Consider the following 12,811-nt stretch of genomic DNA (forward strand, 5'->3'; position numbering starts at 1 on the left):
GGTGAAATGACTGATCAATGCTAAAGGATGGCACTGCTCTTCTAGATATGTCATTCATTCCCAGCAGGCTTATGCAGGAGACTTTTATGAAAGGACACAATTTGGATTTCCTACCAAAGCACTAACATGTCTTTGCTTCTACCATCACTTTTTGTTGTTGTTAGGTGTGAAGTCATGTCCAACCCATCACAACCCCATGGACAATGATCCTCCAGGCCTTCCTGTCCTCTACCATTCCCCAGAGTTCATTTAAGTTCACACCGACTGCTTCAGTGACTCCATCCAGCCACCTCATTCTCTGTTGTCCCCTTCTTTTGTCCTCAATCGCTCCCAGCATTAGGCTCTTCTCCAGGGAGACCTTCCTTCGCATGAGGTGTCCAAAGTCACTTTTACCATCACTTTTACCCCACATTAAAACAAGCATTACTTTATGGAATCATAGAATCATAGAATAATAGAGTTGGAAGGGATATCATGGGTCATCTAGTCCAACCCCCTGCATTATGCAGGACACTCACAATCCTATCGTGCATCCACTGTAACCTGCCACCCCCTTAAGCCTTCACAGAATCAGCCTCTGTTTAAAAATCTCCAAAGATGGAGAACCTACCACCTCCTGTTGTCAAGGCCTATTCCACTGAGAAACTGCTCTAACTGTCAGGAACTTCTTCCAGATGTTGAAAGGGAATTTCTTTTCAATTAATTTAATCCCATTGGTTCTGATCTGTCCCCCCGGGGCAAGAGAGAACAACTCTGCTCTATCCTCTATCTATATGGCAGCCTTTTAAATACTTGAAGATGGTTATCAAATCCTCTCTCAGTCATCTCCTCTCCAGGCTAAACAGACCAAGCTCCCCCAACCTTTCTTCATATGTCTTGGTCTCCAGTCCCCTCACCTTCTCTGGACACGCTCCAGTTTGTCTACATCCTTCTTCAACTGGGGTGCCCAAAACTGAACACCAAGTGAGGCTGAACCAGAGCAGAGTAAAGCAGTACCATCACCTCCCAAACTATACTCCGTTTGAAACAGCCCCAAATCCCATTCACCTTTTTAGCCACTGCGTCACACTGCTGACTTATGTTCAATGTATGGTCTACTAAGACTCCTAGATCCTTTTCGCACATGCTACTGCCAAGACAAGTCTCCCCCATCTTATATTGGTGTATTTGGTTTGTCCTACCTAAATGCAGAACTTTACATTTGTCCCTATTGAACTTCATTTTATTCAATTTAGACCACTTCTCGAGCCTATCAAGATCATCCTGTATCATTACTTTGAAACACATGGACTGTAAGGCTGTCATGCAGAAAAGAGAAGGTATCAAGCATGATAGGATCAATATCTGACTCATTCCAAAAGTAGCTGCACACTTAACAAATTCTAAAGTACTGGGCTGAAGGGGTCAGGAGAAAATACACTAAGCTACTCAGGAACTGCAGGAAATGGGCATATTTGGTGGCCAGTGGTTTAACGGGACAGCAGGCAGTGGGTGTGGATCAGTGAATCTGCTTTTCATGGAAAAGGACTTGAGCTCAGTCACTGGCATATCTGGTTAAAAGGCTAAGGCAGTAGGTGTTGTGAAGTACCTCTGCCTGAGACTCTGAAGAGCTGCTTTCAGTCAGGGGAGGCAATAATGACATTGACAGAACAATGGTCTGACTCAGTAAACAGCAGCTTAATGTACTCAGTGTTTAACACATGGTAGGCACAAAAGAACAATGCAATTTTTTCCTAGTTCTTTATGGAGTTTTTCAATTTGGCGAAATACCTGAATATTCACAACTTGCCTCTGGTCTGTGGCTTATTAAATTCCAGCTAATTTTTTTTCTTTTTGTCTGCAGTACACTAGGGATACTCCTTGACTTACAAACTCAATACCCAGGAGAACTGCCCTTGGTTATTTCTCTGTTTCTCTGTAAAAGGCAATACTTTTATAGCAAAGTGTTGCTACTGTAGCTGCAAGTTTCTGTTCCTGGATCAGTGACCTAATAGTTGTGAATAACAGCAGTGGCTAGCCATGTGTTGTTATTTTTTACAAGCATTAGCACTGGGGCATAAGAACAAAGGTAGAACACTGTGCGTGACCTGATCCTAGGCATGTTTGGTGGCAGGAAAGTCCTACTGGATTCAAAGAGGCTTCCTGCTAAGACATGCCTGTTGCAGCATATAAGGGCTTGTCTACAAGGTCTGGCCAGGTTTTCCACAAATCAGATCCAATTCAACACTGCAGCTAGGTTAAGGCTCTCAAAACATTGTTTGCAAGACATCACAGTAATTATGGTGCTAATGCAATGGGCACGTTTGCACTGATGCTATTAGACAATTCTCTCACAGCTCAAATGTACATGTTTTTGTGGCTCCTTCTACTGACAGTAAAGCCTCCAAAAGGCAAGGGAATTTGGGGAAGCAGACAACTAGTTCCATCATGATGCATGATACTCTTCACCTTCGGAGATGAGAATAGCAAAGTTCAAAACCAAGATTACTCAGGAAGCATAACACAGAAAAATAACTACAAGAGACATGTGTCCCATCAAGTCTTTGGGAACTTCAGGATTTAAGAAGAGATGAAGAATATTCTTTCAGTATTGAATTTAAAAGTTTTTTTTAACAAGCTTCTCTCTCTTTATGGAGCTGTTTCTGTGTGCTCAGTGGAAAAGGTAATCCAAATTCTTCACTACAAGTACTTAAATATAGGTCAAATTTGCATACATTTGCTTATCTTGCATGATTTACTCTGCTTTTGATAGCCTGGGGGGTAAGCAATTATGCAAAACACTGAAGCTTTCATATCAGATCACTTAACTCCTTCTGTCTCTCTCTGACTTTTTAGAAATGACAAGTAGTAACAATGCATTTTCCTTCCCTTATATCATGTGGACCAGAAACATGATTTTTTTAAAACAGTGAAAGCTAACATTTCCAGGGTATTGCATTCTATACCAAATACAGAATCCCTTATTTGTAGACTGTGGTCACAGACATGCCTAAGGGTGATAGTTCAGAGGGACACATCTCCATCTGCTGTCAGTGCCTACAGTGCCTGTTTTCCGTATGTCAGGAGAATATGAGGACAAAAAGATAGATGCTTCTGCATTAAACAGCCATGGAAAGAAAGAGAGAACAATAAGGGAGAGGGGGGGGGGATAATGAAAGAAGACTGCAAAGGAGAAAAAAATAGACAGTGCAAGAAAACCAAAAGCAATACAGAAAAAGTAGGAAAATTCAACAATATATACATCGTTGTAATACCAGCGAGTCAATATATCAGATGTAGGGTTATATGGCCTGCATTTTCTCACATCCAGAGAGATTTCATCATGTGTGGGAAACATCATATGGGAAACAAATCAGCAGGCATACAGGTCACTCTCACTCCCTTTCTCCCACACTCAATCTCCATTACCTTCTCTGCTGACTGTGATGTCCCAAAGAAGATAGGAATGAAGGCTAACCAGACGATGCAGGTGGTGTACATGGTGAACCCAATGGGCTTGGCTTCATTAAAGGTCTCAGGAACCCCTCTGGTCTTTATAGCATACACAGTGCAGGTCACCATGAGCAGCATGCTGTACCCAAGCAAACAGATGAGGGACAGGTCTGAAATGTCACACTTGAGGACTCCCCGGGCAAAGCGGGGGTCTGTAGTCCGCTGGTCCTCATAGTCGATGATGGAGTGTGAGGGATCCACAATGAACCAGATGCAGACCCCCACGAGCTGCAGGGAGATGAGGCTAAAGGTGATGACCAACTGAGAAGCAGGACTGATGAAGCGAGGAGCGCTGACCGACTTTTTGCCCTGCTCAAAGATGCGATAGATGCGGTTGGTTTTAGTCAGCAAGGCAGCATAGCTGATGCTCATGCCCAGCCCCAGGAAGACACGCCTCAGTGAGCAGGTGCCCATGTCAGGGCCAGCAATCATCAGGAAGGTGGTGGCATAACAGAGGAAGATGCCTGTCAGCAGCACATAGCTGAGCTCTCGCCCTGAAGCCTTGACGATGGGCGTGTCGTTGTAGCGCACAAAGGTCACCACAACAAAGAGAGTGGCGATGATGCCCACAATGGCAATGAAAACTGGCACCACAGCCCAAGGGGAGCTCCACTCTAGCTTGACGATGGGGATGGGGATGCAGCCTGTGTGGTTCTCGTTGGGGCGCTCGTTGAAGCGGCACACCTTGCAATGGAACTCATCGTGCTGATACTGGTATCCATCACAACGCTCACAATGCCAGCAGCATGGGATACCTTTCACCAGCTTCTTCCTTTCTCCTGGCTTGCATGGCTGGCTACAGATTGAGGTGGGCACCTGGTTGCCTCCTCCAGGCCAATGCAGGCGCTCCATCTGCAGTAAAAATAGACTTTTTGTTGGAATTGCAATCAGCAAGTAATTTGGTGGAGTCACCCTTGAAGGGCTGTTGCTAAAATGTTGCTTTATGTTGCTTAATTATGTTGCTAAAATGTGTAAGCAGCTGAGCTAAACCTTAAGTGCTCACTAGTGGCATCAAGTGGTCATTTATGAGGTTGCAGGGAATTCTGAGCCATGTGCTCTGAGGATCCCTTTGTTTAAGGTGGGTTCCCACCCACTTCCTCTTCCTTCAGGAAGGGAATGAGAAGCTCTGTGTGCTTTGCTGAAGCAAGGAATGGATTCCATTAGACTCGGCTCTCTCCATCTGCTGATGTGTGGACACAGTCCTGCCTGTAATCTAGCCATAGAGGCTTGCAATGTGCTGCTTTTGTAACTACTCTTTAAACTTTTGTACTCTGCTTCAGTAAGTAGGCTGAAGCAGATGAATATGGTATATATTTGTAAATAATCTTTCAAGTATACTCTCTTTTAAACCACAAAGTGATGTGAGTTTGGATCCATGCCTCATCCACAAGGTAACTAATAATTGCATATTTTCAAATGCTCTGTTACTCTCTAACTCTAATTCTCTGGAGGGACTCAGGACCAAGTCAAGTCCAAAAATCCCAGCAATTTTACTAGTCAACATAAGCTGGGCACAGTAGGAGCAAGGGTTGAACCAGACCAGCATGTCTCAATTACTTTTCTAGAATGCTGGCTTCTAACCCAGATACTTCCCACTCATTCTGGCACTGCTCTGTTCATTTTAGCAGTGACCCTGGTTACTTAGGTCTCAGTCCTAGAAGACATTTTCCCATGAAATAAACTGGGACTTCAGACTAGACCAGTTTAGGCTTGATCCTTTAGTCTCTCACCTTTGCAGGTTTGCAGCATTTCTTCTCCTTTAGCTCCGCAGCATCCCTGCTAATGTTAATGTAGTCTCTCCCTGCTCTGCAATATTCTTTGCAAGAGCTCCTGCTTATCAACTTTGCTCTGATACTATACTGGCTTAATTAGCAGGAGCACACCTCCTAAGAGGATCATTGCAAGTCTTTTTCTCATGGACCATACCCATAGGTAGGTGAGCACTGACCAGAGATGGACATGTTCCCTGGCTGATGATTGCCCTCCCCTTGAAGGTGTTCTGGAGTCTATTTGACTGGATTTTGGGTGCCAGTTGAAGACATTTTTGCCACTTCCCCCTCCTCTTTGGCATTTGTACCCCGCTCTCTCCAGCCTGCCTTCTGTCAATAATTTGTTGTGCTGCTGATTTTATTGACTGTTGTTTTCATTGCTTTAATTTTAGTATCTGGAATTTCTTTGTTTTAAATTAACTGCATTTGCTTTGTCTCCCTGTTCTGGCTGCCTTGGGCAAGATTTTGGAAATATGGAATAGAAGTGTTCTAAATAAATGCCTACAATATATATTCCAGCCATGTCACTGTTATGTCTAACAGCCTAGTCTGTCTGTGATTCTTACTCCCTACACTGTTATTACAGACTGGCTGATTTTGCCTAAGGTTGCCATCTTCCTGGAAACCTCCCAGAATTACAACCGATCTTCAGACTTAAGAGATCGGTCCCCCTGCAGAAAACAGCTACATAGGAGGGTGGATTCTGTGGGATTATACCCTGTTAAACTTCCCTCCCCTCCACAGGCTCCCCCCCCAAAAAAAAACAACATTTCCAGCTATTTCCCAATCAGGATTTGGCCACCCAAATATGTGTTCCTTTTCTCTCCCTCGCTCTCTCCCTGGCACTCAGCTCAGTTAACAACCATTGATTAGAACAGAAATGAAATTAAGAACTGATTCAGAATTGTATAACATTTCAGAGCTGGGATTACAGTTTTTGTGGGCAAACCTTTTCAGATTTTACTTTCAACTTTGTAGAATAGTTCAAGAAAGCCCAACCACGGCTCTGCACATTCAAGTCCCATTACATTCAGTGAGACTGTTAAATATGTTCTTAATTCTCTTCCATTGAAATGGTGCTTAAGTCCCTTTTGTGAATAAAGGTAATAACATAAGCATCAACTTGCCAAATAAAACACTTTTACACCCCTTATTTCTCTAGAGCCCCCAGTTCTGGCCTACATATGTTACCACTGCCCCAAAAAGGATCAGGGAGCAACTAGTGTGAAATGTTTTTGTTTTCAGTTATCATCCTTCACAGTGCTTGGGTACAAACAGGTTAAGTCAAGATCTATACCGTTTTGAGTGGAATACTCACTAGCAGACCTGGAGCCTCCAGGGAACCCAGCTATGTTTCTTAATGAAAACACAGGAGCTTCATTTGGTCTCCCGGGAGATTCTAGGCCAGGGGTAGTCAAACTGCGGCCCTCCAGATGTCCATGGACTACAATTCCCATGAGCCCCTGCCAGTGGCTCATGGGAATTGTAGTCCATGGACATCTGGAGGGCCGCAGTTTGACTACCCCTGTTCTAGGCAAACCTAGACTCTGATTAAGAGCTTGCTTACTTTTAAATTCAAGTGATCAGCCCAGTGCCCAATAACTTTGTACTCAGGAGTGGCATTCTTGATCTGGTACTGATAGATGTCATAGCGGCCTGGGGCATCTCCATTCTCGTTGAACGTCACAGGGGTCCCAGCAATTCCTGCAAGACACAAAACGTTTCTTGTTGGAGAACAAAAAGCATGGTATACCCAAACGTTTCCATTGTAGAAACAGATCCAGATCCGTGTGTGATTTAAACTGCTTCCCCTCGACTAAACACAAGAGGTCAACTGTCCAGTCACTGAACTGGCTTAACCCTATGGCAATGAGAATCTAGCTCACAATTTCAGGTACTGACACAGTTGTTTCTTTGCCATGGGCAATTTTTTTTAAGCATTGATCTTACATTCCTGTATTGCTGGGGGGTAAACGGTCATGACTGGGGAAGGCACTGGCAAGCCACCCCGTATTGAGTCTGCCATGAAAACGCTAGAGGGCATCACCCCAAGGGTCAGACATGACTCGGTGCTTGCACAGGGGATACCTTTACCTTTTTATTGCTAAGTGAAATCCTCCTAACCTTTGTGATAATACATAGGGGTTTTCCGCACCGGGATCCTTGTAGCAAATTGTTTGCTGAACGAAAAATCGCCATTTAAAATAGTGCAATTCGTCATTATGCATACCTGACTTTGTAGTGGAATCCAGTTGCGTTTCTATCGTTTCCCACAAGCTTCCGGTCTCAGCAAAAATCGCTAGACAGGAAGCGCTATTGCCAAGCTCGTCCCGCCCCTGGCCGTCAAGCAGCCAATGGGCAGCCGTTAGCATGCTCCCAAACAGCCCCTTTCCCTTTAAGAAAGGTTTAAAAAAAAAAAAAAACACACCCATTGCAACAAATATGTGTTGATTCGTTGCAACGGAGAGACCCATCAGCTGGCAGGTGTGTTTGAGCTGTCGTTTCATCGTTGCCACGCTCCCCCCGAGTGAAAAAAAATCCCCCCCCCCTCACGGGCCCGATTTTCGGCCGAAAACAGTGTAAAAAATAAAGGGAAAATACATCAGCAAACGGGCTTGTCTGTTGTTTGTGCTTAGTGAATAAACAGCTCTGGGGAGGGACTGAAGCCGGGGAAGCCTCTAAACAGGCTTGCTGGTGGGTTGAACTTTGCTCGCTCGGAGAAAAAAAAATGGCGATCGCTTCGCCGGAAGATCAGAGGAGAGAGCCAGGGGGAGGGACTTTGTAAAATCCACAACAATGGTAACGCACAGAACTTTCCCGCTAGTGTTGCAGATTGGTTGCAGGAGTGTAGCGCTTTCCGGAGGGTGAATCCACTTTGGGGGATTTCCCTGAAAGCGCTTTTTGCGGATCGGTTTCAGGTGTGTGGCAGATTGTCAACGACGTTGTGCATAATGGCAAATCAGTTTTCAATTGGCAACCATTGTGCGATTTTGAAGGTGTGCGAAAAGCCCCATAGAATTGAATATTTGTGCTGAGCTATAGGCTAAAAACCTACTAGGTTAGGCGCTATTCAGTCTAAGAAGAAAAAAACTATAGATGAGCATGAGGCCTAAATGGTCTTTATATTAATTCAGCTCCAAAATCCAATGTTAAAACCATCATTGGCCCCAGTATACATTCATTCCCCATCTCCCACGTTCTCTCTAACATTACATTTATAAGAAGCACATCATGTGAGGAGTGCTGAAATGGGCTTTTGGGGAGGCATGTATAAAGAGCACACACAAATCTCTGAATATTCTGCATACAAAATGAGATGACAGTCAGACACAGTGACCATAAATCTAAACTTAAATTCTATCAGTTAAAATCTTAGGCACCAACCGTGTGAACGTGGTGAAGTTTCTTTTAGGCAGCAGAACAAAGGAAAAAAGAGGTTCATGACAGGCTTATATAAGGTATTAAGGACAAACTACAAAAGGGACAGAGAGAAGGACGTTCTCGTGTCATTCACCCAATCAGCTTCAAAAGGCATTGGGCAGCCCTTTTTTCCTCTCCCTCCTAATCTGTCTGCACATTGTTACATCTCTGCTGGATGTCTTCCGGAAGCCATTGAGCAATGAGTCTGTACATGCTGACACTACATCATAATGCTGCATCATTCATTTGCCAAGAGCGGTAATTCCCACTCAGTATTCATCCACAGTGCTTGCAATGGAAAATAACAACACATTTATATAGAGCCAAGAAAGCGTGCATTTCGTGAAAGTTGCAAGGCTGGAAGCAGGCTGAGCACAGCACAGAGCCTGAGAGTGATGCTGCTGTGCAATATTCTGGTCCTCCTCTGTGTGTGATGGAGGGACATCCAGTGGGCATCCAGGAGGTTAGCTGCTTCCTCACTCACACACACACTTGATCTTGCCTTTCCGTCAAAGAGAACAGGGCAGTTTTTGGCCTGACCAGAAATAGGCCTTCACAGCAAGTTATTCATCTCAGTCAGTTTTAAGATATTAGTAATGTTCCCAGTTAGAGCCAGTATAGTATAGTGGTTAAGAGTGGCAGCCTCTAATCTGGAGAGCTGGGTTTGATTCCCTACTCCTCCCCCCACATGTAGCCAGCTGGGTGACCTTGGGCCTGTCACAGTTCTTTCATGGCTCTACTTCACCGGGTGCCTGTTGTGGGGAGAGGAACGGAACATAAGCCACTTTGAGAGTCCTCAGAGTACAGAAAAGTGGGGTATAAAAAAACAGTTCTTTTGTCTGGTATAGTTTGGCCTTTAAGCTTAATATTGCCACCTTTTTCTAGCCCTATCCCTATACTTCATGTAGCAGCCATGAGATAACAAAATTAACAGCTAAGTTATGTACTGAAATGCTCCTCAAGATCACATTTGTCTACTCAGAGTAGCAGCAGCTCAGGCAGAGGTCTTTCAGATCCCCACTAACTTATCCTTTGATATCTGTTGAAAGGAGTTTTGACTCTCATCTTGATAGTCTCTAAGGTGCAAACTGGACTTGATTCTAGCTGACCTGCCTGATCCTTTTAAATGAAGATGCCTTGGATTGGACCTAGGACATTCTGAAAGCAGACATTCAATCACTTAGCCACAGCCCTTTGCCATAAAGATCAAATAATGAGTAAAGCAGTCTATAAACGTCTTTATGGCAGGCCACTTGAAAGACAGAGAGGCAGATTCAGAAAAGAAGGTAATGACCTTAGCCAAGGCACTTCTTGTGACTTATGTGTGAAAATGTATATCAGGCTGGACAATTTGCGATCCATCATTTCAAATACCAGCTCTTTACAACAGCCTTCTAGGAATGCAATATCTAAACTGCTGAGGAAATACAGCAGACTTGGAACCTCCCACTTCCCATAAGACTAGAACAGGGGTCCCCAGCATAACACCCATGGGCATCATGGCACCTGCTGACATCTTTACCACTGAAGACTGAATTGGTTGTGCAAATTTTTTGTAAATGTCGTTTTGGCAGCAGCTGCCACTGGAATACAAGGATCTGTTCTGTGTCACTGAAGGTACTCCAAGGCAGCCATTTTATGACTGTCTCTGCTCCCTGCTGCACCCATTTTGTGACAGCCATTTTGTGCCTGTTTCTACCTCACTGTGCTAGAATTCCAAAGGTGCTTTCAGGCTCACAAAGGTAGAGGGCCCCTGCATGAGAACACTGGGTCACCAGATTCAATTGACAGGTATTTAGGATTGGGTGATACCTGCTGATTCTGGGGTGCAACCTCGGGAGGGAAGTGTTTGAGTAGGGGAGAGACTTTGATGGGATATAATGGCATAGAGTCTGTGCTCCAAAGCAGCTACTTTCTCCAGGGAATTGATTGGAGACCATATATAATACTGGGAGATCTTCAGCTACCACCTTGCGACTGGCAACTCTAAAGGCAACAGATTCAGGGCAGACAAAAGAAAGCAACGTATACATTTGCTGCTGTCATTGACTTCTGATGACTTTTAAAATGTATTAGACAAATTAGGTCTGTTGAGAACTAGTAGCCATGAGAGCTAAAATGAACTGTGGTCTGATTCAGCAGAGTTCTTATTATGTTCTTAAAGTACCAATATTTCCAGCCTGACTGAGGTTGCCAAAATAGGAAGAAAGGGCATCAAGCACCTGAGAGGCTTGGTGATACGTTTGGTGGGTCAAAAGTTATGCAGGCCTGCAGCTAAGGTTGCCATCATTTTGAGCTGCCCCCCTCCCCCATTAGACAGAGATCTAGATTTCAGGGGTTAGTAAGTGAAGCCTTTCAGAGCATGGAGACAAAGACTTTTGCAGAAAAAGCTACTGCTAAAGGCACAACTACAGTTTTAAAAGATGGCAGTCCTACCTTTTGTATATGCTCAAGAATATCTCTGGACCAATCCTGACCATCTCCTACACAGTTTCCAGGCCAAGGATCAGGGCCCAGCAGAGAACTCTCTGCCAACGTCTATGGCCCATGGTCAATGACCGGCAGTCCTGACTGAAGCCAGCTGCTCTCTCCAAGCTCTGTTAGACTGACCTGCTCTCCACAACAACACCTGCAGCCACAGGCAGGTTTAAAGGCAAGCTGAGAGGCGGAACAGCTGCCTTTCCCCATTCCGGTTGAGAATGCCTTGCAGTCAGCTCATTACACTTGATGTACACGGAGAATTATTAACATTGACATCTCTGCCATTCATGTGCAAAGGGGACAGTCACAAAGGACTGCTGAGGGATGCAGCCTGGGAGGGAGTAGGGAGCAGGACACAGCTCTAAATACAACAGCAATCAGAGCCTGATCAGACATTTGCACCAGCTGCTCAGTGCCCAGAAATGAGTGGCCAGACACTGGGGACAGCTTAATTTGCCCCCCCCCCCTTGGGCTGACTTTGAGAGTTCTCTGCCCCTTCCCTTGGGCTGGAATATATATATACACACACAAGCAATGCAAACAGGGTTCTGGGGGATTTAGGACTGCATCAAAAAAACTCAAAATGCATTGGGATCTTTTTAAACCTGGAGGCTGAAACAAACTGGCTTTCTCTTCCCTTTCCTTTCTTTATCCTCCTCTGAAGGAGTGCAGGGTTTTATCCACCCAGAAAACAGGGGGTTATCTTTCCATCACAGAAGGAGCAGAAGGGAAGCAGGATGTAACCCGCAGTAGGATTTTGACATTCTGGATCTTGATAGCTCTTTCCAAACCTTGCACATTTCGCAACAGGACTTGTAATATATAAGCAACAGCTGGAAAATGGAATGAGGAAAGCCCGTAGAGCCATCTGATGGGCGTCTTGTGTTTATCACTTGTACAACCTACATATTGAAATGGGAGAGTCGCTGCAGTTTGATAGTGGGCTTCTCGATGATAGCACAATCTAAAGCCTTCTAGGGAAGCAATGCCCTATGTAGTGAAGTCACATTTCACAAAGTTATTTCTTTATTGGTTTTCCTGGCTTTTCCAAGAAATGGCCCACTGAAATTTCCCTCCATAACAAAACACCCAGAATATATCCACCCCATAATAAAGCTGAGTGGGGGGGGGGGAGAGGGGAGTTCATAAGATGAAAGTCAAATGAATACTAAGTGGTTATCCTAAAGCACAAACCATTTCAAGGTCAGACCAATTAAGAGACTAAATCCCATTGGCTGACTACAAAGAACCCATCTGGCAGACTATGGAGAGGTTTCAACGCCATCAGAATATGTTTATCCAAAGAGGAATGTGATCAGACGAAAAGTACTACGAAATCTTTAATTACAGTGATTTATTTGGCAAGTTGCCTCAAACCAAGGCTTTTTGCTGTTTTCCTCCCAAAAGTTTATCTTAAAACAAATTCAAACGAATTGCATAAATAAATCCCAATAACAGAAGAAAGCAAGAAAATCAAACAGGGAAGGAATAAATAAGAGAGACAGATTGTGAGGAGATTGCAGAGGGGAGATAAATAGATGTAATAAGAGAGAAGGAACAGAAAATGTATATTAAAGAGATATAATGTGAGGAAGCAATGAGTTTCTAGAAGATGTTAAAGAATCACTAATCAGAGAAGAAAGAATACA

General features: G+C 44.2%; 1 protein-coding gene across 12 annotated transcripts in view; it reads right to left on the reverse strand.

The window, feature by feature from the left end:
- GRM4 (glutamate metabotropic receptor 4) overlaps positions 1–12,811 on the reverse strand; it is a 506,939-nt gene that overhangs the window by 55,286 nt on the left and 438,842 nt on the right. For all 12 annotated transcript variants that reach the window (XM_077334409.1, XM_077334410.1, XM_077334412.1 and 9 more), the window contains 2 exons: positions 6,829–6,965; positions 3,409–4,344 (listed from right to left, as the gene is read on the reverse strand). In XM_077334409.1, coding sequence (XP_077190524.1) covers positions 3,409–4,344; positions 6,829–6,965 — 1,073 coding nt within the window. The remainder of the gene's footprint in view (positions 1–3,408; positions 4,345–6,828; positions 6,966–12,811) is intronic.

This window comes from Paroedura picta, chromosome 4 (genome assembly GCF_049243985.1).
Source record: "Paroedura picta isolate Pp20150507F chromosome 4, Ppicta_v3.0, whole genome shotgun sequence".
In the NCBI taxonomy this organism is placed as follows: Eukaryota; Metazoa; Chordata; class Lepidosauria; order Squamata; family Gekkonidae; genus Paroedura; species Paroedura picta.